This window comes from Cetorhinus maximus, chromosome 2 (assembly GCF_964194155.1).
Source record: "Cetorhinus maximus chromosome 2, sCetMax3.hap1.1, whole genome shotgun sequence".
Lineage (NCBI taxonomy): Eukaryota > Metazoa > Chordata > Chondrichthyes > Lamniformes > Cetorhinidae > Cetorhinus > Cetorhinus maximus.
Window position 1 is genome coordinate 216525662 of NC_135880.1, and position 25640 is coordinate 216551301.

At 38.8% G+C, this 25640-nt stretch overlaps 1 protein-coding gene across 1 annotated transcript in view; it reads right to left on the bottom strand.

The window, feature by feature from the left end:
* Positions 1-1888: 1888 nt before the first annotated feature.
* Positions 1889-25640, bottom strand: part of ppp2r1ba (protein phosphatase 2, regulatory subunit A, beta a) — a 56336-nt gene continuing 32584 nt past the window's right edge. Inside the window, exons 8-15 of the mRNA XM_078532494.1 lie at positions 24532-24602; positions 18171-18305; positions 15883-16056; positions 13023-13083; positions 7569-7723; positions 5803-5945; positions 4769-4860; positions 1889-3435 (exon numbers count right to left, since the gene is read on the bottom strand). Of these exons, the coding sequence (XP_078388620.1) occupies positions 3419-3435; positions 4769-4860; positions 5803-5945; positions 7569-7723; positions 13023-13083; positions 15883-16056; positions 18171-18305; positions 24532-24602 (848 nt within the window). The 3' untranslated portion in view covers positions 1889-3418. The remainder of the gene's footprint in view (positions 3436-4768; positions 4861-5802; positions 5946-7568; positions 7724-13022; positions 13084-15882; positions 16057-18170; positions 18306-24531; positions 24603-25640) is intronic.

Sequence of the window (25640 nt, forward strand, 5' to 3'; positions counted from 1 at the left end):
TGATTAATTATCTAAGGACATGTGAATGGAACTGCGGAATTATCAGCATACATTGCTACTTCTACTGTTGTGATGCCTCCCTTTGAAGTCATTTTCAAACCACAAACTTAAAGCATTAGACTGGTAAAGGTGGTGAGCAGATGGAATGGTAGGAAAAGAAAAAAACAGGATAAGGAGATCTACTGGAGGAAATAGAAATCTTTCTGTGCTGTGACTAAGCACAGCCCCTGGGGACCCAAGATTAAACACAGTGCTGCCCCTGCACCAGAGTCTCACCTCATATTGCAGCTATGTTTATGATTAGCAGAAGCCTGCAGACTGAAGCATATTCCCTCTCTGTTGTCAGCTGTTTTCCAACAGCTTGCTGTTTGCTTGGAAAAGGTCAGATCAGCGCAGCAGTCAGGAGATCAGACAGGACAGGACAGGGGAAATGGGAGGGGTGTGTGGGAAAGACTGATCAGAGAGGGGTGGGGAGTGGTGTTGCAGAGGATGACCAGGAGCTCAGCAAGAAGCACAAGGAGCAATACACAATGCCCCATCAGTCACCACAGCCCTCATTCAAAGAGCTTAGTTGGAGAGAATGATTTGCGACAGTGTGAGTACTCTGGTTTTTCTGTTCACCCATGTTGTCTCCCTGAGCATAAGCTGGCTCATTCAAAGACGTCACTCTCAGCACTTGCTAGAAATCTACGGATCCACTTGTGACATTACTGGAAAAAACTTCATCTCGAATGAAACATCACTAAACCAACCTAGCTAGTCAAATTATGTAAATTAGTCAATGCTGTGGATGTGTCAAATTCAGCCTCAGAGATAACATTCAATATGATCTTGTATCACCCATTAAAGAGGTCACATTTTTGTAGGGGCCCACAAGTCAACTCAAACATGGCCACTGATGAACTGCTTGGTGGTATGCAGGTGTTGCCTTCATGGCCCTATTGCCAATTCCTACATTTGCTGGTTCAAAAACAAAGTTCAGCAGATGCTGGAAGTCAGCTATAAAATGATGGCAACAGAAAAATCAAGCAGCAAGGGGAGCCATTCTGATAGGTTGTTGACCCGAAACGCTGATGCTGTCTGAATTTCCAGCACTGTGTTCTATCACACACCTGTTGGCTGGGAGGATGTTGGCAGTGCAGGCTGTACTTGACCACGTTAGTTTTGATTTTCTGCATTAACAGGTAGCTGTCATAGTCGCACTGCAACAGTTTGATTTGGCGAGCTGAGAGCTTTGATGCACATCTTTTGCAACCTACCTGGAATATCTGCTGTGCCTGGTGCATTAGGCCACTTCCCCATTGCATGTGGGGTAAAGCAGTGCAAAGTTTTTTTTTAAAAGCGGGGAGGGAATTACAGGCAGTCAGCCCAATGACAGGGGTGGGGGAATTTTTACAGCGCATAAGCAAGGGCAAAATTAAATGCATATAGAAAAGTCTAATAATTGAAAGCCAATATGGACGTATGAAAGGCAAATTGTATTTCACTAACTTGATTGAGTACTTTGATAAAGTAGAAGAGAGGGTTGATGAGGATAATGTGTTTGATTTGCTTATGGATTTTCAGGTGTTTGATAAATTACCACATAATACTTATTAGCAAAATTAAAGCCCATGAGATTAAGGGGCTTTATAAAATTAGCTAAGGGACCAAAAGCAGAGCAGTGAACAGTTTTACTGCCAGCTTCTCGGAGCTACAAAACAACCAATCTTGGTTATCCCATAAACATGCTGCATATGTACATTTTGTACAAAGCAAACATCAACAGAGGGAAAGCCACTGTATATGGTAGGGAGCAGTCAATGAGAGTGAAACCAGAACGTGCCAGTCTGAAAAAGTGTAAGCTTCAGGAAGAAAATGCAGCACTGAAGCTTTGCTACTCTAAAGCTTAATGAATATACAATTTTATTACAGCAAAAGCAAGAGTAAATTGGCACATCTTCAAATTTATATTCAAGTTAAGATGAGGTTTACAAGACATCAAAAAGGGTGCAATCTGCTATGGTCAACATGTCTCTCCGCTTTGACCCTATTTGTTGGAATTAATTTGCTACTTTAATTTCAATGGCAAAGTTTGAATTTAGCATTGTATGTTGGACTAGTTTAAAGGCAAGGTTAGCAAATGGTACAGCAATAAAATGCACATCAATTTTAAAAGGAAAACAACAGCAGGGAACAATTACAAAAAAACCGCATACCATGCACTTTTTATGGCTTTCACAGTCTATAAAAGTCACGAAGAATCTACCCATGCAGTTTTCTAAAGTTTGCAACACAAAACAAAGTTTGTCTTTTTCCACTTTATTCGGGTGAGAAACAACATAATAGTGTAATATACAAACTAGGGAAAAAAACATCAATTGGCAAATGAGTTAAATTCCGCCTATCATGATCTAAAATTGTTCACAAAGACAAATGTTGAAAACAACTTTCAACTGCAAAAATGCACGGTTTGCAGTATTGACAGTTTCCAAAACTCAAGTAGCCTCGTCAACTGGAATGACACGATTTCTTGTAGTTCTGCTCGGCGAGTCTCAGCCACAAGTTGGAAGGTCTACATAACTAATGAAATGCAATGCAGGCCAACAGGGGAAAATATTATAAAATTACTTAATACCCCACAATTTCTGTTGGCACCAATGTTAAGTTCATTGAAATGAATAAACTTAAGCAAAGGTGGTGGACATTTACTTTGTGTTGAAACCACGGCAATTCCTTCCCTATCCGATTAGAAATCTGAAGTTCTTAAAGATAATTGTGCCATAAGTATATGTAATCAACAATGATGGACAATAAAGGAAATGTGAGAAAGAGGGAAATACACAGCAGGTCATTGAGCTGTGGAAAGCGAAAAATTAACATTTCAGGTGGATTCCAACATAAAACATTAATTTACCTTTCTCTTTCAGGCAACAGACCTGCAGTATATTTCCAACATCTTCAGTTTTATGGTTAATGTTTATATTTGCCATTGGGATACACAAATCTTTTGTGGCGGAGGGGACACAACATGCTGGCAACTATTCAGTACAATTGAATTTTGGGATAGTGCTGGTTATATTAAGGGGTCACCTAAGTAAGCACCACTTAAACAATCCCACATCCCCATTTTTTTGTAGTCAACAGCTAAGCCTGTTAAATACATGTGTCGTCACTGGGTACACTACAACCAATGAAAATAAATAAATGTAGTTCACAATTACGATCACTCAAGCTAAATTTAGGCAGCAGTAAATCACAGAAATGAGAGTCCCCAATGCAGCCAAATTTCAGTGACTCTGTCAATGATACATTTACATTTTTCAAGGTTTTTTTTTTAAGGAATAGTGGAACACAAAGTTTTCAACGACGTCAGCACCAGCAGGAGGATCTTACTGCAAATTTGGAGAGATAACTTCTTGGATCTCGCTTTTTCTTTCTATGCCAAAGCAAGAACTAGATAAAGGAAAGAGAAGCACGTATTATTTTACAGATTTAATATTAAAAACAAAAACAAATGTCAGCACTGGCAACCTGAATTTAAAACAGAACATGATTGAAATGCACACTAGGTCAGCCAGAATTTAAAAAGGAGGAAAATTAGGATAACATTTTGGGTGCGATTCCAAAAATGGGTCCAAACTGAGATATTAACTGTCATTCTCCTTATGTTGGGCAGATCTCCTGTGCATTACAAACTAATTCACTATTTAAAATCATTACTGAACAATATTTCCTGTTGCTTCAAAACCTATCAGCTTCTACTCACTCTTTATCTGTACTTTAAATTTCTAAAATATTTGAATACAGCTAACAGGAGGAAGAACAGACAACAGGCTCCCTTTTTTGATGAAACACCATAGAATTTGTCAAAAAAGATCACCAAATTTAAAAAACAAACTTGCACTTGATAGTGTCTCCCACAACTCCAGGATGTCTCAAAATACGTGTATCCTATTAACCACTTTTGAATTTCAGTAATTTCTGTAATGTAGGAAAACGTGGCAGTTGCAATGGTCACATTAAGGTCCCACAAAAACCATTGTGACCCAATAAGCTGTTGCAGTCATGTTGGCTGAGGAAGAAACGTTGACCAGAATATGGAGAACCCCCCTGCCCTTCTTAAAATATTGCCAAGGCACCATTTACACCCAGCCGAGAAGGCAGATGGGGCCTCAGTTTAATGTCCAATCTGAAAGAGTACTGCATTGGGCCATCACCTGTTTAGTTGGTCTTAAACATATAACCTTCTGACTCAGAGGTGATTGCTACCAATGAACAAAAGGTGACAACTCTCCAAGATAATTTCAGCATTACAAGTTTTCTGATCATAAACTAGAGGCAGTTCATTTATTGATGACCCTTCCAAACATCGCTTTTTAGTTTTATTCAAGATTGTCTCCCTAGTTTTTCAGTGTAAACTGCATATTTTTAAAGAGAAGTTCCAATCTGGACGCTTTCAGAATTTCTAATCCATTAAATGTATTTCATCTCTATCTTTAGACATTCTGGGGATTATTCAATTCTTCCTCATACTTCAAAAGTTTAGTTACATGTAGTTTATTACACAGACATCATCTGATTAATTGATTCTAGCCTCATTTACCATCTACAGAGCATGCCAAAAGGATGCCACTATCATGAAATAAATCATGATTTGGAGGCATTCAGGAAGTGTTCAGCTTCAGAGATCTGGCAATAAGTAAATAAATAGGTCAATAATGCAGGTCTCAACTGCTTGAAGGAATCTCTATCTTGACACCAAACAGCATCCAAAGCAGCAACTTACCAGTTATAGCTTCCTGCGCAAAGTACTTAACGTCCATATCTTGGTCCTGACTCAGTTTCTCCAAAATTGGTTTGACTTCACTTTGTAAAGTGCTGTGGTTTTGAAACAACATTTTAGCTTTTGGAAACAGAGTAGTCTGAAGCAAAAATCAGAAGCAGCACTTTCATTTTATTCCATTGAAAGCCACAATGGAATGAAACCCACCCCGCCCCCAACTGGATATAACATTTTGATTAAAATTTACTCTAAATGTTCCTCCTCATCCCACCTTGACCACAGGTTGCTCACTCATCTGGAATCTGTCAGCTGACCTCAGCTGGATGGGAGTAATGCTGGAATTGGGCTCCTTTTCTTTGGGAGAGGAGATGGGAAGCAGTAGGAAAGAAAAAAAAAAAATCACCACCTAAAGGGTTCCTTTTAACATGGTGATGCCAAAGAACAGTCAGGAGGAGATTAGCATCCTGCATCCTTTCCTGACAGAACAATCTGGGAAACTGTATGATGTGCAACTAACCCACAGCTGCACACTTTTCACTATTACCACAAGTTAAAATTACCCCAAGGTTTTCATTCTTCACCAGTTGCAGTTCGATGGTCACTGACTGACAATGTGCATATAGAGTGAGGACATGATTAGATTTAACTGTAATTGCCTCTACAGTTAGCTAGCTAGCTGGCACACACACTCCTATGAATAATGGATAATTTGGCAGGTCTACTGGTACCTGCAGAATATATTACATTGTGGGGCCCTGATATCAGGAAGGGAAAGAGGCAGGGAAGAAAACTGGGAACAGGCAAGAGAGCCATTTATAAGCATTTCCCCAAACGGTTTGTAGAACTATAACCACTGTCAACAATTTCAACTAGGTCCACTCTCTCTGGAGTCTCAAGTTCCATTCCGCCTCAAGGAAAATCAGCTGCTCCCAGCACGAGAATGAGACACCATAGAACTGTTTAACCTCAACGTCAAAGAGATTCACCATTCTAGAACCTTTAGTTCTGAACCTCAGTTAATTTCCCACAAAACTTACTTAGCATCTAAAACCGGTCCTATTTTCTGCAGCGATTTAGCCACATTGAAGCGAACATTTGCCACCTGATCACCTGCCATCTGTAAAACCGTTGGCAACATCTGCTTTGCGGTGATATCCTGACCACAGGCTTCAGACAGAACCTGAAAATTCATAAGAAGCAATGTTCATTCAAAAGGGCATAAAGTTATTGATAATTTTTGTTATACTAATGCTTCTACTCAGCAGGGATCAGATAACATATGAATTATCAGTGTCCCAACAAGTTCCAAACACTTACAGGGACAAAGGACTGGAATGAACCACCACAAACCACAGATAGGCAGGAAATACCTGTTTCCCCAGCAATTACCAGGGGACACAAATTTAAGGTGATGGTAGAAGGGTTAGAGGGGACATGAGGGAAAGCTTCTTCACCCAGAGGGTGGTGGTGTCTGGGATCCGCTGCCTGATTTGTTGGTGGAGGCAACTCATTTAAAAAGGTACCTGGGTCTGCACCTGAAGTGCTGTAACCTGCAAGGCTACGGACCAGGTGCTGGAAGGCGGGATTAGAATGGGCAACTAGTCCTTTTATTTTTTTATTTTTCGGCCGGTGCAAACACGATGGGCTAAATTGCCTCTTCTGTTTCATAACTTTTATATGGTTCTAAACATCTGACCAATACAGTGCCTGAAAAGAGCTAGCCCCACTCCAATTTCCTAATATAATCAGCATTCCCTGCTCTCTACTGCATACATTCAACCCCCTCTTCACATATATACACATCAACACACCATTGCATTCAAAAGTAGCGTTCAGAAAAAGTTGTGGGCAAGCTTCAAAAGATAGCCAACTTTGCAAAATAAATACTTCTTTTAGTAAATAACATTAGAAATGACAGAATAGTAAGTCAACAAATGAAGAAATCTGATAGCACAAATAGAAATTTGATGGCTACAGCATCTAGGGACACTAGTTTAAATAACTATGGTTGATAAATTAAAACTAAAGCATGCCTTCCACATTTAGTTTTCCTGCAACTATAAAATTGCAATTTAAAAATAATGAAGGCTAACCCAGCCTTCCTCTCCTTATATATAGCTCTGTAATAAAGTCTCCATAAACATTAATAGCTACCTTTACACAAATACTGACAGGCACATAGAAATGGTTTTAATGGAATGTCTCTCTGACTAGTTAATTTCATTAAGACAACCCAAAAGGAAACTGTCAAATTTTCTAGCTGGGAGAAACCTAAGACAGACACCCCTTCATAACTGAGCTTTGAACTTGTCTTTTAGCTGATGGTCTAGAACTGTAGCTTAGCAAACTGCTGTCCCTTCACACTGGCAGTATAGCAACACCAGCACAGCAAGTTGGCATTCCACGATGAGACACACGTTGATGGATAGGTTAAACATGGTTAACTGATTAGTGCAGTTAAATACGTAGATAGAATAAGACACAACAGAGATCCTATATGGACGATAAAATAGAATTTGTTACTTGGCCACAATCCTGGAACTCCATTCCTAACAGCACTATGGGTGTTCCAACAACACATGGACTGCAATGGTTCAAGAAGGCAGCTCACCATCACCTTCTCCAGGGCAATAAATGCCAGCTTAGCCAGCAACACCCACATCCACATACCAAGAAAGAATTTAAAAAAAATTCAGAGCCTAAAGCTCATTATATTCAAGATTGAACTCAAATTATATTTTTACTGTACAGAATACTGTAGTTTTTAAAGTTTAACACAAGGTCTGAACATAATTATACTCACGTTAATGCAGAACAGTGTGGTCATTCTATGAAGGTAGTTGGGATCACTAGCCATGGCAAGGACTTTAGGCACAATAGTAGACTCTGCCCAGTCCTTGCCAAACTTCTCCACCAGTTTTGTCAAGTTGTTTGTAGCAGCCTCTCGAATGGCATATACTGGAAGAATGCAGAACCAATAGGTCAACCAGTGATCCGGAGTGACCAGGCATAGCTACTACACAGTTTCAAAGTAACAACTAAGTGGAAATTCTTCAGATTACAGAAGTATTAGTTTCCTGATTGCAAAGCCCACCTTGCTACCTCAGACCATTAACCTGTTCAATATAAACAGTGGTAAAAATAAATTCAGAGCACTTGGAAAAAGTAAAATGGATTAAAAAAGTGCCTAATACCAAAGTCAAAAGTTGCACTAAAAATGCTACAACACATTTAGTTCATGTATGGATCAACTCGTCTCAAATGAACGCAATGCAAAACTGTATTAAATAAGTACCAAAGAGCTGATTCAAGAGTGTGCACTAATGTAGCAAATGGTCATTGTTCAAACATTTCCAATTGGAATACAAAATCCAACGTAACTTGCATTCAGACAAGAGGTTCAAATCTAATTTGTGATCAAGATCTTTGGATTAAAACATGTTCCTGAGGTAGTTATTTTCAGTATTGCTGAAAAAAGACATTTTGTCAAAGCTTTTCGACTTGTACTCATCGGGACAATCGCAAGAATACCAATGTCAGGGGAAGCAACAACTTTATACTGTATGAGAAGAGAGTGCAGATTGGTTGGCAAGTGGATTCTGATTGGTAGAAGTATTGCCATGGAGAATGCACCAGTTAATGGTAACTGACAATTAACTGCCAAGCATTGTTTGAACTTTCATGAAATATGAAATTACTAATGGTTAGTTTTAATAAAATGACACCTGCCATTTTTGAGGAATTGATTCTTTTCCATGATGCCAACAGCTCTGCTAAAGATTTCCTTTCCCAGATTTAAACACAAAAATCACATTCTCCACATCTGATTTATGAAAATGACAACAAGTCTGATTACAGATTCCAACCATGTCAACCATGCAAAATGTCTCTTGACCGATCACATTATATAAATACATTTGAACAGCTGAAACGTTGGGAAATATTAAAATATTCTCATACAAAGTGAAGTACATCTGAGCTTTTAAGCTTAGGAGGGGCTTCTAGCATCAATGGAATACATAGCTTGTGTAGCTGTCACTCAAAGTGTAATAGATAAGTGCTTACAAATCTACAACTCTGTCTGGGTACACAATGTTCTTCTCATTCTCCTTCTGTCCCCAAGCTGACAGAGGTAAGTAGATATCAGCAACAAATTCATGTTTCACTGACACATTTATTCCTAACAGCTGAGAAAAAAAAAAACACCTGTCAATTATTATTTAAAACCAGAATCAGAGAGTTCATGTAGCGAGATCTTGTTACAGGTTCAGATCAATACTGGCACTGTTTCCTTCACACTGAACACACTCGTCACCATTATGAAATGCATGTCCTCCTGACATTAGTGTACACAGTCTAACCAAATCAGCCACTTCAGCTTTAAGGAATATTTAGCTGATGGTTGCAATTCCAGTTGAATTTTAGAAATCTGTTAAATGTGACAGTTCAAGTAATCCTCCCTCAGGTTTAGTACTGTCACAGTAATTTCTGCTACATCATAACGTGGTCTTGGGCGGAAGGCTTCCAAGGAAACCAACACCCCACTAAGATGGCACAAATGCTTCAATAATTTCCAGAGTAACCTTGTTCCTTTGTGCCAAAAGTCTAGATTTTATTTAAAACTAGCCAAATAGGACATCAACAAAGGAGCAAATGGCTTCTCCTTATATCTATGTTCTTCATCACATGAAGTATGTAATTCTATATGAAATAAGTTCTTAAATTTTTGGATAATGCAAGATACAGGGGCATTTATGAGATAAACTTCAGTTCATAAAAGGGAAGAGGGAGAAGAAATGGTTGTTTTATTTCACATACCTGAAATATGGATCTTTTTCAACATGAGCCTTTTCACCCCACCCCCTCCATGAGAGAAGGCATACATAGTAAAAATACTTGTACAGACCGAGAGGTATTAAATGTTTAACAGGTTATTTCATAGATGGCTGCACACAAAAAGGGAGGGCATGGAAATCTTCAAGATTGCTCTCTTAAAACTATTTCAAAGCTACAAAGGATGCTGATTAAATGAATGTTTTTTTCATTTATTTGAAAGAAGTATTAAGATGACTGTGGTACCCATAGAAAATATTGTGGAAAATGGCCTGAAAACAGTCTTCCACAAGATATCAATATACTTTTCATTTAGGGTTGTCAAGGAAACAATGCTCCAATGAAATTATCTATTGGTGTCTGGGTGACAATCACATATGCTCTTGCTCCTTCTTCCAAATTAAAGCTGCACTTCTGTTCACTAAGATCCCAGCTATACACAAGGCTGAGATGACTCAGGTATTAACCCTTTCAAGGGTTATAATAATTTCCTGTGCCAATTTAAAAGGTTTATCATGAGCTATCCCTAGCTGAGGCCACTATAGGTCAGAGAGAGTTCAGAATTTAAGGGTGACCTGATGAAAATTTACTGCGAATTTATTATAAATAGGTTACAATGTTATAATTCTGATGTTCAAAAAGACAACAAACTTTATTCTACAGCTCAATTTTTTTTCAGGTTTCACCGCAATATTTAGCGAGCAAATTCTGCAGTTGCAGAATTCCATAGGTGCAAACAGGTTGGGGGTTCAAGGTATTCAGGAGGTCAGTTTTCATGAAAATTATGTGGCAAGTCGTTCCCTGTTTGCAAAGAAACTGCACTGCATTTTTAAATGCAGCAATGTCACACCAAAACCTCCAGCCATTTGCACAATATTGTAGCAAAGGTAACACAGGGGTCTGCTTCATCATCAAAAATTCTTCCAGCTACTTAAGATAAAGCCCCTTTAAGGGTCAACAGTTAAAGCTTTGCTAAGCTCATCACCCTGGTGCCACATAAAGCAGAATCAAAACAAGTAATTTAAATTTTAAATGCTTCACCACAAACATTATCTCCTTTACATTTCATGGCTGTGTACCCAGCTTCCAGCACTGGAAGAATTCATTCAACATTTGCAAATTAAACATATAGACAAAGCCCATATAAACTACACTCACCATAGCAGCTCAACAGCTCTTGTGCCTAGCTATAGTTTTAATTTTAATTTATAACCAAAATGTGTAAAATAAGACATGGCATTACAAATATGTTAGGCAATGTGGGATCCAAGTGGTTTACCCAGTCTGAGCAAAGGAAGCAGCCACTGTATGTCATGCAATGTTTCTTGACCAAGGAGGGCAGCCTACTTCTATATTTGTCAAGACTATTTGAAGCTGCCACTGGGAGAGAGGAATAAGAACAAAGTTAGCCCCCTCTCAGAGGCGTGTTTTGGAAGCAACCTCGTCATTTCCTCGTCACTCCCTACGCTCCCCTTTAAGATCTGGAACATTCTGTGAGCAACTACAAGTATAAACCCATAGCTATCTATTCTATGGTACGCTGTTCTTGCATCAACACATTGCAACACCAGACTGTGTACAACATTCCAGTCCTTAAGATATTAAAGTATAATTTTACATTAATTCCACAGTACCAGTATGAATTCCTAACATTTAATTTTCCAATTAGGTTAATAAGGGGATGGAGAAAAAAAATTGTTTACTGTTTGAAACAAAGATTTTTAAAAATCTAAACATGGACTTCAGCGAAAGCTGCTGCTTTGCACGTCTCCCTAGTCTTGTTTACTGTTCTGCAAAGTGCTGATCTGTCAAGACTCCTCCTGAGTTGCCTGCAATTCCATTCGTCCAGCATGGGTTACTGCCAGTATCTGTGACACATTCCACAAAGAAAGTTTGCATGTTTACTGTAAATTAACCTTAACCAAACCTTTGACAGGAAGCCAACTGCCGCACAAACATTTGTCCTATGCATGGAATTTCAACCACCAGAATTTCAGTGGTGAGCTGCAACACAAGGATCTATGGGCACTGGATGAGATGTATTCAAGACAAAGGGCAATGGTGAACTACATCACTGACATTTTAAAAGGACAGTTTCTTAAAAAAAAAGTCACAGGGTTCAGTTCTCAAATGATGAGAAACTTCTGACTTTAGCAAGCAGGACATGAACAAGTCCAAAACACTATTGTTTCACAAACTTAGAAATTTAATTTCAGGTTTCACATTTCCATTTTGGACCATGCATTTGTACTTGTATTGTAATTTTTGGGTGGGAGATTGCAGTCATGAATGAGTATGGAATATGTCTAGTAACAATTTTTCTTTCTTGAAAAGAAGTACACATTAAGTACTTACAAAATATGCATAAAATGGTGAAAAGTATAATTTATAATACAGGCTGTTTATAGTACAGATATTTATAAGTTAATTGTAACAGACATTTATAAGGACATGAAGTGCAGCATGATACATTTGGACTAACTACTTTATAAAGTAGAGGGGATAGAAATAGTTTTTGGGGAAAGAAAGGCCACTTGAAAAAATAAGCCAACTCCATAATTCTGACAGATAGCTGAACCATTCTGGAATATTCAAAAATCTTTAATCTAAACTCAATTTACAACATTTATGATATATTCTTCTCTTATACAACTGGATTAGGGGTTGGAATTGATTTAACACTGTTGCCGCTTTCATCGTCTATTCAACTCATAACATCATGGAAACGTTGAGGTGTGTAGCCGAGAACTATTATGCCAGAATTAAAATCACAAATTTCCTTTGTATAGGCAGACTCTGACCATTAACCTATGTTAAAAAAACAGGATCCAGCTGCCATCTTCCTGACATTGTCCGGATAATTTTGAAACTGGAACTCCAACTTAGGATATGCACCATGAACTTAATCTAATAAAACAGGACTTGGGGGAGGTAGGGGAGTCAATTCTATAGATGGAAAGTACCAAAGGTGAACATTCCATGGCCACAGATGAGGAGTCAAAGAGCTAAATCAAAACTTGTATAACTTACAGTTTTACAAGTGGCTCAGCTTACAGTTAATAACATTGCGACAGCTCATTTCACCAATGGGACCAATATTTCAGTCAGTGATGGTTAGGTTGTCTCCCCCAAGCTAACATTTTCTACTCCCACCATATGAATCACAGAAGTGTCTCCTTGCTGGTTAAACCTCAATCAAAAGTCATCAGAGTTCAAAGTCACTTTGGCAAAGACCATATTAAGATAAAATACAAGAGAAATAGAACCTTATAGATCTCAGTCCAGAAAAGAATTGTCTTTAATGTTAAGAAAATTAAAAACTAAACCAAGGATGCTGAATAAAATGATTGAGTAGGTCTCAAGAAAATAACTAAACAGAACCAATTTGACAGCAAATGCAATGTTTTATCAAGACAATACTCACCATGATCCACCAGCCATGTCATGCACAAGGAGTTCAACTTCTCATCAAAAAACTCTACTCCCTAAATAGATTTTTAAAAAGAAGGACGTCAGGGTCAAAATATATCACTGAAACTCTAGCAGCCTAGTGTATCTCTTCAGTGGTACACAAAGTAATTCATGTGCTTCATGTGTTTCCCAAACATGTTCACTGGAGCTTTTTTTAAACTTGTTAAAATATTTGCATAAGACCCGATTAATATCAGGTGCCCAACAACTAATTTCAGTGCCTTAATGACAGGGCTGCATTGGAGGAACAATAGGAGGTCAAGCTATCCCAGTGAACTCTACAGGGCGAGGTCTGAATGAGTATGGAATATGTCTAGTAACAATTTTTCTTTCTTGAAAAGAAGTACACATTAAGTACTTACAAAATATGCATAAAATGGTGAAAAGTATAATTTATAATACAGGCTGTTTATAGTACAGATATTTATAAGTTAATTGTAACAGACATTTATAAGGACATGAAGTGCAGCAGTAGGCAGTAATGCAAAATATACTCACTTATGTTATTGCAGTTGTTTAAGGTATTTATATCAAGCATTATTTTGAATATCCTTAAATAAGTTGCTTAGCACCAGGGTAATATACAAGACTTCCATCCAAGATGGAAAAATACTTTTTAAAATGGCCCTCTCCCCTTTCTCAGGAAATGAGATGTTTATTTTTTGCTGCATGAAAAAGCACTTAAATATCTTACTGCAACAATGCAAACCCATTTAGCTACAGCAATTACCATCATGCAACTCCACGGTAGACATCCCAGTACCTAAATGATGTAGGGAACATCCAAATCTCATGAAACTGCTAAGAATTCTACCAGCACTGTATTATCAAGCCAGGCCCCTAACAGGAGATGCTTTTAATTTCATGACTTATTAAAAAATGACTAGTGCTGAGTTATTTTATTTGTGCTACATTGCTGGAATTACAAGTCCCAAATTTCTATGCCAGTGTAGCATCCAACTGGAACGTTATTCTGTTTCTTGTTTTTAAAAAAACTTCTACCCAATTGACTCTAAAACAGTTTCACTGTATACGTTCAAGATGTTCACATCTTGGAGAGGATTCAATCAATAGACAATCTAGGATTTTCCCAGAGTGTATGACTGCATAGTTGCACGATTCTATGATTATGAATTTCATATGGAACCCAATTAAAAACTCCCACGGGTATCCATGCAGCTGTATTTTCAATTATGTATGATCTGCGTACACAGCTTTCAGTAGGGCCACATAATTTATTTACTTATCAAGGCTTCTTGTTAAAACATTAATACTGAACAGTTGTGATAATGAACTACAAAGCACTGCATGACGGACAGGAAGTTTTGTTCATCTCCCTAATAAGAAAACCTTTCCATTCCACTATCATACGGAAACTGGCAGCTACTTGAAATCTTAGTTGCTGTTGGTCATTTCCTTAGAATGTAGGGTACACAAAAAGTTCACTTAATGGGTAATTATTCCCAAGAATCTGCTTAGGTTATTTCTTTTCAATCAACTTAAAACCTTGGCTATTTTTGGACAGAAACATTGGGAGATGACTTGGAATCCTATTGTAAGTGGCAGCTAGATAAATATTTCTGCTCTGCGATCGAGTTCAAGTCTGTAAGCTGGTTGTGGGAGAGCAGGATAATACTTTGTCATCTATCTGGCGGTCAGTTCTATAACAAGAGCTTGTCGGCAGAATGGAAGATGGCCACATCCCCAAGGATATGCCATATGGGGAGATAGCCTGTGCCAAGAGACCAACAGGCACCCAAAGCTCCAATTCAAGATGCTGTCAAAGGAGACATGAAAGCGCTCAACATCAATCACAACAAGTACGAAACTCCAGCTGATGACCCATGCAAACTGCGACACCAGTTGTGGACAGGAGTTCACCATGGCGATGACATATGGTTTCATAAGCTCCAAAGCAGGCGCCAGCCCTGCAAACAAGGCGTCGGCGAGATCAACCAGCACTGAAACATGATGTGGCTATAGTAATTATTGCTGACCCAGGTTTACCTCCTCAAAATCATATATATATATATATATATATATATTTATATATGAAAATGGAAAGATTCAAATGATGGACACACAATTTAAGTTCAGTGTATTTTCAGAATTTGTAAAAAGAGTTGCTGCCTTTCCAAATGATGTGAAATCCCTGACTGAGGAAAAGTGGAATTTGCAAGTGAAATCAAGTGACCTGAATTCAACAACATATTATGTTAAGGAATTATTAAATTGTGACCTGCTGGCTTTAGGATGATGGGGCTCTATATAAAATTAACCGTCCACCTCACTGAAGGACACTACACAGCAGTAAGCCTTCGGTGCTTCACCCCAAGTTCATTCTTGTTCAGGATGGAGGCAGGGAGTATTGACAAGCTACATGACTATAGCCAGCATCAGAACCAAACTCAACTTTGGCACCTCAAAATAAATAAATGGAGAAGTTTCTCAAGCACAGTAATCAGGAGCAGGAACTCTCCTAAGCCTAATATCAATTTTGGCAATGCCATCCCACATAAGATCAGCTAACGTTTGTGCAGAATAAACTGGAAATTTCTGAGTCTGTGTGCTGGAGGAATGCACAACCATGACTAAGTCTCCTTTTGCTGCTAAGAGAGCGAAGCCACTCATACTTGCACAAAGTCAGGTCTTTCACCAAATTACAAAAACAAAATAAATCAAATATAGGTGAATGTATCCTTTTCATAATTCAGATGGAGCTATTTTTCTGAAACAGCAGGAAGTTCCATATGGGAGATGCATTTTAAACAATTGTTAACAGGTCACAGAAGCATTTGGAAGACACCACGTACCAACTGTCCCGCAAGCAGAGGCATGTATTCTATTATTGCCAGACGCACCCTCCACTTGGCATCTTCTGCTAACTCCACAATGGCTGGCAGAAGGGATTGTGATAGCTGGCGAATTCCTATTACTTCGTTCACACAGTCCAGATTGGAGATGATATTCAAACGAACTTCAGGACACTAGAGGAGAAAGACATCTTACTTTGGCACAAATGATAAGCCAAGCAATTCAACAGTCCTTACCTAAAGGATGCTGAGAATGGGGGATGAGGGTTGAATAGAACTTGAGATAGATCAACAGTCAATTTTCCCTTCCTTTCTTCCTCCTACAAGAAATATCTAAACATTCAAAGTATTGACTCCTTGACAAAAAAAGGAGTAGAGATATGCCTAATATGTTATAAATGGACAAATTAGAGGAGCTTTTTCAAAAAGGTTCTTGAAATTATACTTTGCTTTAGGTTAAATTTTCCAGGTTGAACTTGCTGCCCTAGTGCTTTACTGATAAAACCCTTAAAAGAAAGTGAACAAGGTTTGCAGCCAATTGCAGAAATTAATCGTAAATGAGCCTTAATGAGTCACAGAAGCCTAATGGCACAATGTTAAACCATAGTGGCTGAGGTATGGATTTTCCTTGATACAGGTAGTCAAAAAGGAATATTTTTGAATGGAGTCTCAGAACAAGAGTGATACTTTGAAGTCATTTTTAAGCATGAAGCACAAGTGAGGGTTTTAAGTTTCTAGAGAAATGTAAGAGCATTCTTTTGCAGTCGGAAACTACACAAGAAATATTTTCATGTCGCATTCTCTTCAGTCGACATTTTTTTTCAAATGAGAGCCTTAAGAGGATAAAGAAAATAGCACCCATTGGGCACCTCAGTTTTCAACATCCTTCTTCATACTGATCAGCATTGACCACATGCTGATTAAGTAGTATGCAATCAGTACACAATAATTATGCATTTCCACTTTGTTACTACAGTCTACAGTTAAAATCAAATAATCTAGCAGCTCAGATTAAAGCCATTTTGAGATTTTTTTTGCACGATTCCATTTCAACTTTACAGATAATTTGAGTTAAAGTAACTCTGAATTAAGAAACAACCATTAAAAGATGAATATTTGGAATTTTTGTATGCTATTCATGAAACATCAAAGCTTTTTTTTTTAAACGCAGCTGGATTAACAAGAAAACAGGGTGCCCCATGTGGAAAGATCCATTTTAAGTATTTTGTAAAATGGAGAAAGTAAGCAATTTGAAAGTATGTTTATAAAGCTAAATTCACTTGCAACTGCATTGGGCAGAATATTTGTATAAAAGTTAATCAGGCCAAGTTTGAAGAGGACACACCGGATTTTAGAATAGTATTTTTTTAAAAATAAAGGATAGTCCCGTCATATCATTAAGCAATTCACCTTTAGCCAATAAACAAGATTCTGTAATTTAGCAGAACAATTCCGTAAAATTGTTCAGCACCATGGTCAGAAGTGCTCCCATGCAAGCCAATGACCATCTTATGAACGTACCAAAGATCAACTCTCAGCAATCAGCCAGTCTACAAAGGCAACTCTCTCCATGAAGGAGAGAGAAATTGGTTATCTATAGCTTGAGGGGCACCATTCCACAAGTGTGGGGCAAAGTGAGGTGGCAGAGCCTCCAACTCTAATCTGTCTGAAACTCATAACTAACTGCAAGCTAGAAAGAATCTATTGGTGACTGCAGTTCTTTAAATTCATTCAGCACAAGTGATAACATTTTGAAATGTTATGCAGGATGCAGCTACAATCAATTAGTAATACAGTATACAACTGCCAGATACATTTAGGTGGATATGGTTTAACTGCCATTTCTACCATGAATCTCTCACAACAATAACCAACATAGTGAAACAGTGCTATTTTTATATTTCATTCCGACATACCGCCATACTATCACATTAATCCGGGATCCGATATCAAGATAAGCATGCATGCCCTCATCACCTTCAGTTTTTGTCAAAGTATAAGGCTATTCTGTCAAGTTCCAGCATCTAGATGCATGACTAATAATTATTCAAGTGGTGTATTTATCCACAATTGCTTCATGGGCAGTAAAAAATTGACCAACTTTCATTTCCACTTTGAATAACAATAGCTTTTAAGCAGTATACAGCTAAACCAGTTTTACCAATCACCTGCGTGAAGTAGTCAACTGTGACAGCTTAGTGTTCCACTGCAATAATTTGAGTTTATCTATGACCACATTAATCTTCTAAAACCAGTACGTTAGTTTTACTGCACAGTATAATCATTACCTCATCTTTGAGTTGAGCCAAGAACAAAGGAAGCAAGTGTTCAACTGTGCTGTCCTTGCCTAGGATGGTGGACAAACCCATAATAACTGAGGCCAAAGCTGACTTGACGTGTTGATTAGTATCAGACACAAGTTCCTGAAAAAGAAATCATGTAATCATGAAGTAAAAGCTGAATCATCTAATCACAGGCTGCAATGTTAGCCAGGTTTACATGGTGAGCAACTTCTCCAAAGTTAAACAAAAGCAAACCTGCATTTCTGTTTATCACACCTGAGTGGGGTGGTAGTTAATCTTTTTCTGTCCATATTTCTATGAATGCTAAACCAAAAAATTCAAAAACTGACAAGTGCATTTAAACTAGGTAACAATGCACCTAGTTCAACACAAAAAGAATGACAATTTTCCATTTGTGACCAAACTTCAAAAGCAAAACCTTTTAATTTATGTTGATCGAGGTCGTCACGAGGCTATGCCCCTTTATTTTTGAAAATATGATTTTTCAATTTTCAAATGACTGGACATTTTGCTATTTGAACTGGGAAAGAGCAAACTGCTTACAAATACGAGGCCACATTCCAAGATGAAGATGGGAAACAAACAAATCACCCTCAGGGGAGTGTGAAGAGAGATATTCCCTATATCAAAACCTATCAAAACTCGTAACTGTCTAAGGAAGAGGCATTAAAAAATGCAAAGTACTGGACATTGAAACAATGGCTGCCACAGGCAGACTCACCAAAAATCATTTGGAAATACACAATGGGAGACGGATTGCAAATGACACAGGAGTGTCAAGAAAGTCTTCAGCAGAGGAATGAGGCCGAAGGCTGCTCTCCCATTCTTTTGGAATAAGTGTGTCACCTGGTTCGAGAGGCCAACTCTACCAGAAACCCACCAGTGAATCGAGATCTTGAAATAATTGCAACATTTTCCATGTCTGACCGCATCAAAGAAACCAGCTAACCCAAATCAGCCACAGCATTTAAAATCTACACCTCAAGGACAGCCAAAGGACACAATCATGTTATTTTACCTTTCCTTTTAAATTTAACTCCAGTTCCCCTTATTTCTGACACGTGTGTGTATGTGCATGTGTGCATGCACATGTATCTGAATGACTGCATGAAGGTCGGATGCTTGACATCGCGTCATTATTATTTTTCTCAGATTTAGTGGTTAATAACTTTGGTCTTTCTTTGACTCAAGAAAATCTTGTTTGATTGGCTCCTTATCACTCACAGCTTAAATAATTAAATACATTCTGATTTGGAAAAAGGCATATCCTCGTGAAAAAGAATCTTAAACTTTTGTTGTGACCAACCGAGGAGGTTGAATGTGGGGGAGCCAGTTCACATCACCTCACCTGATCGTAACAAGATGCAGATAATTTACTTTCAAAATTGGATGGTCATGCTATGTAAAGTTTTACTGGATGATCTAGTGGTCTTAAAATTGGTTGCTATTATACTTTAGGAATTTGTGTCAAGATATGTAAAAGTTGAAACATTGCACTTTAAATGTTACAGGTCCTGAAGCAAGTCACATGTGGGTTTGAGGGATGATTATCTTATGCTGAATGAGGATGTCTACACTGAAAAATAAATCCCTCATGTGTGCTATGGACTACAACATTCAAGTTAATTTTAATGATGCAGGGTACAGGCATAGGAGCCCTGAAGATAACCAGGAATTCCAGCAAAGTAAATCAAAATCTGCATAAAAGTGCCCTCAAACTTCTAAAACTACAGATTCAAACAAGTCTTTATTCTTGCATCATTAACTGGCACACAATGTATTTCACTGCATGTTAGGTTCATTCTGGTAGATCAACTGCCTAACAATAAACTGCCTAACAATAATACAAAGCACATCACACAACCAGACATAAACACACCATTAGAGATAGTTCTTGGTTACAAGGGAAAACACACTGGTTTCAAACGCAGAAAAAAAAGATTAGCAATTGCATTCCCATTTGTTAACATTCTCATTAAATATCCTTTTCTAATCAACAATTGGAATCGTGCCAAGAGTTGCCCCTTAAAGTCCCTCGTCACTCCTGCAACAAGTAACAGAACTGAAAGTTTTGAACCCAGTTTCAGATTGGTGTTCGGAAGTGGTCCTTGATGCCCCCTAAAATTAAATCACGTCTTGATAGGGGGAGTTCAGGATCATTCTTGAATCTTGATGCTATACCAAGATATTAGATCACACCTTAAGAATGAGCCTGCATCTTCAGGAAAGGAATCAAAAAAGGGAGAAGAAATTACAGTTCAACATATTAATTATCTGTGTGTGTTATTAAAAGCTTTGTGTTGGTGTGCAGTTCCTGTCTACAAATCTAATTCATGTGGTCATTTTTCCTCACATTTATGTGTCAGCACTTACCATGGCAAATTGCTATGCCAACATTTCACATTCAATATTTCTATGTTGAATACATAGTGTAGTTCAAGCTCAGGCTACCAAGTGGTTGTGTGGAGTAAGTTTGTTGCCATCTCTCTCTCCCAAATCCAGCACCACCTTTAATATATTTATCCAGTGATCATGGGAAGAATACTCATATGGTATAAAAATACAATTTGCAGGTTGAAAATATAATTAGTGCCAAATGTGTATATTCAATACAAGTAATCTTTGCAACCTGTGCCACCATTACCTGTTATCCTAACAGAATCTAGATATTGCAACATCTAGCTCAAATTTAAACTATTAGCCAATTCCAAAATAACACTGGAAAATTCTGCTCAAAGTTGATACACAAATTAATTTGGACAGACCATTATGTTCAATTTGGGTTCCGCCAGGGTCACTCAGCTTCTGGTCTCTTTACAGCCTTGGTTCAAACATTGACAAAAGAGCTGAACTCCAGAGGTGAGGTGAGAGTGACTGCCCTTGACAAAAAGGCAGCATATGACCGAGTGTGACATCAAGGAACCCTAGCAAAACTGGAGTCAATGGGAATTGGGGGAAAAACTCCCCGCTGGTTGGAGTCATAGTAGCACAATGGAAGGTGGTTGCAGTTGTTGGCGGTCAATCATTTCAGTTTCAGGACATCACTGCAGGAGTTCCTCAGGATAGTATCCTGGGCCAAACCATCTTCAACTGCTTCATCGGTGACCTTCCTTTCATCATAAGGTCAGAATTGGGGATGTTCGCTGATGATTGCACAATGTTCAGCACTATTCGTGACTCCTCAGATACTGAAGCAGTCCATGTCCAAATGCAGCAAGACCTGGATAATATCCAGGCTTGGGCTGACAAGCGGCAAGTAACATTCGTGCCACATAAGGGCCAAGCAATGACCATCTCCAACAAAAGAGAATCTAACCACTGCCCCTTGATGTTCAATGGCATTACCGTTGCTAAATCCCCCACTATCAACATACAGGGGGGTTGCCATTGACCAGAAACTGAACTAGACTAGCCATATACTGTGGTTACAAGAACAGGTCAGAAGCAATCAAGCCTGCGGCGAGTAACTCACCTCCTGACTCCCCAAAGCCTGTCCACCATCTACAAGGCACAAGTCAGGAGTGTGATGGAATAATCTCCCACTTGCCTGGATGAGTGCAGCTCCAACAACACTCAAGAAGCTTGACACCATCCAGGACAAAGTAGCCCACTTGATTGTCACCCCTTCCGCAAACATTCACTTCCTGCACCACCAAAGCACAGTGGCAGCAGTGTGTACCATTTACGAGATGCACTGCAGAAACTCATCAAGGTTCCTTAGGCAGCACATTCCAAACCCATGACTGCTACCATCTAGAAGGATAAGACAGCAGTTACAAGAGAACACTACCACCTGGGAGTACCCCCTCAGAGACACTCACCATCCTGACTTGGAAATATATAATCCTTCTTTTACTGTCGCTGGGTCAAAATTCTGGAACACCCTCCCTAACGGCGCTGTGGATGTACCTACACCATGGGGACTGCAGCGGTTCAAGAAGGCAGCTCACCACCACCTTCTCAAGGGCATTTAGGGATAGACAATAAATGCTGGCCTAGCCAGTGACTCCCACATCCCGTAAATTAAATATTTTTTTAAAATTCTGTTTCTAACAATCAGTACTATTAATACAACATTTTCTGAAACTTAAGCAAATATGCTTTTACATTCAAATCATATACATAATCAAATCAACATACATTTAATCACTTCAGCCTGGAGTTTTAGTCAAACTGAAAAAACTGGGCAAAAAAAAAGTATGAAGTAGGGAGTCATCTTTCATTTGTGAAAATTGAGCCAACCTACCCTTGCAGAATTGAGATAAAATAGTTCCAGCAACAAAAATGCACTGAAAATTCAATCTGAGTATGAATTTGATGCTAACCCCAAGGCTCATCAACTTGGGGTTATGGAATCACACTCCATGAAAGCCAACTCACAGGCTCACATGGCAAGTTATCATCTTCAGCCACATGGTCATGGAGAGCTACGAAGCAGAGGAGATCTCAAACTTCTCTCTCAATCTGGCCTCTTAATCAAAGCTGCCACTTTGCAACACTCCTAGGTGGGTGTATAGATTCAAGTCATTTTGGTACTTGTCTTGGTGCCCACCACTTCTCCCAATCTAAAATAAGCTCCAGGATTTGGAGGGATGAGGAAGATTGCAACAGCCAAAGCAGGGCTTCAAATTTTGTTAATTCGTCAATGCAACTTTCCAGGTCTCACCCAAGACCAACTATTAGTTAACAAGTTGATTGCATCCTTTAGTCCTTCTTTTATATACATTATTGAACTCAAAAATTTTGATCTTAAATGATCCTCCAAGGCATATTTCCTCGGTTGCTAAAGCCTCCTTCAACAATCTGCTTTTCACTTTTTGTGCTAACATTTTCAATTCCTCACAAGAAATTATAACTCTATAAAGCCCATGTCTTGTTCAAGCATAAATAATGTGTCCATCTTGCATGTTGGAACAAGATACAAAAAAAAAGCTCACGATCAGATACATTCCTCTCATCTCTTGCAGCTAATCTCTGTTGCAACCTTGATCCTTCTTATTGACATTGTTGAGGTTGGTAGTTTTCTCAACTTCCTTTTTTGCTACTAAGCTGTTAGGTGCTGTAGGAGGGAATACATATTCCCTCCTCTCTGCTTCCTCACTATGTTGAAATTATGGGCTGGAGTTTCCTGGCCCTGAGGTAGCGGGCTTGGAGGCAGGGAGTCCAGGAAAATAGGAGAAAGTAGAAAATAGCGTTTGCCACGGCTCTCTGATGCATTCCAGCTGTCAATGTTTCCCAGGGGTTGCCTGGGAAACGGACTGGCTGTACAAATTTACATACTCTCAGCCAAAATTAGGTCAATTTTTCAGCACCACTAGCAGCAGCTTCCCCACTGTACGTGGAAGCCGCCAGCTCCATGGAGGTGGCCTCTCAATGTTGGGCTGAAGGTCCATCAGAGCCAGAGCTTCATGCCCCAAAGAGGGGGCTGCTGGCACAACAGATTGCACCCATGGCTCAAACACTTCTGCCAGAGCCTACCATCTTGGCCACCTGAAATCTTCCTTTAAATGTTCTCCTCCAAGGGCTCTTCCATACTGAGGCGCCCTTGCGGTCCCCAACCTGCCTCAACAACATCCACCTCTCCCAGTGGGGCTGCAGGCCTTCATATTGCTGTCGGCAGCTTTGGAAGCTCACCCACTGTCCTTAATAGGACAGCGAGTATGGAGGTGGCAATTAGAAAGTGACCTTCAGAATGACTGCCCTGCCGCCAGTCTAGCTCCCGGCAATTGTCGGCAGGGGACACCCATTTGGTTCAGGTGTCAGGATCCTGAAACCCACGGGAAAATCCTGCCCTAAGTCTCTGACTCTCTTTCATCATTTCCCAGGATTGCAAAATTCCAGAACTTCTTTCACCAAACTTCTTCACCCTCCTACCCAAACTTGAGGCCATCTAATCGTTACTGATTTACCTAATTTTCCTCCACCCCTGTCCATTTTGGTGGCGTTGTGCACTGTAGGGTCTGCCCCACTGTTTCATATTTTTAAAATTGAAATGCAATATCACAGCACTTCAGCCTTAAAGATAATGGAGCATATTTTAATCTAATTTTTCAGATTAGAGACTATTTCTTCATGCAAACTAGATTGTGGACCTTTCTGAACCTACGCAAAAGAGCCTTTACAATTCACTCCCACATTAACCAGAAGCTCATAAACATTAGATTTTTTCAATTATTAGAAGTTTGGTGATCAAAAATAACTGGATATAAAGGTACTAGTCTACTAATAACACCTGCTTCCCATTCAACCCAAAAATGAAGGGACTTTGGGTATTTTTTGGAGGTGAATCTAATCAGCTTTGACATTTTAAGCTGCATAATCAGTCTGGAACTTGAGAAAATGTTACCTTAACATATGGCAAGATGTGGTTCATTATGACAGTCTCTCTGCAATCTGCTGGCAGGTTCTCACAAAAATCTGCAATATAATATAATATCATTAAAGCATGGTTCTCACTGAAGGAAGACTCTTAACTTAACCCACTATCTTCTAAAGCAGATTAAAAGTCTCAGTACACAGCTTAAGATGCATACCTACCCATATTTATTAGCTAACAAAAGCACTGGAAATCTTTTTGCGAAGAGGGTGGCAAAAAAAGGGTGCAAATTCTAAGATACTAAAATACATTATAAATCGTATAAGACAGACAAATCTGGCATTTGTAGCTTAAACATCAAGCCATTAAGGAGGCAGCAAATTGCCAAACTCCTTCTTTGTTTACTCTTGGCAAAGATGTATCAGTGCAAAGAATGCAAATTGATTCAAAGAGTGATCTGGCATCATTGACGACTACAGTATCAGCTGCAGCACTGAGGACGGCTGGTAAAATATGTTGGCAGACACATCAAAATTATTTGATTTATGGCGGTAAGCCAGATGGCTGATTCAGTGATGTTTATCAGCGTCAGCTCCACTTCCACACTAATTCGCAGCAAGGCGGTGGCCATCACAAAAGTGTGATTGGCAATTAGGCAATTCAAAAGAGCAAATCTAATTTATCTACCTAATTTCAAGCTACAAGATTACAGGCAGATTGCGGGATAAAATAAAACTCAGTGGGTAAGCAAAGCCACAGAAGAGTCAATGTTTCCATCTTCTTTCATTGAGCCTGTTCACTTTTAAAAAAACTTTAAATCCATCTTCTATAATGTAATCAATGAAAAGAACAAGAAAGATCATCTCAAGATGGAAGATATATTAAGTAATAGATATAAGAAAGCTGCAGCACAAAGCTCAGGTTTCCTGATGAAAACACAAACCATAAACACTGGAAATCTGAAATAAAAACAGAAAATATTGAAGCACAAAGCAGGTAGCTCAGTGCCTGAAAGTGGGCAACTAATTAGTATATTAAAAATTTTCTAATGAAAGGTCATCAACATGTTTATCTGATGATCCATCTCAACCTCCTCCTGATGTCAGCAGCACCACAGGTGCCAATCTTCAAACAGTTCG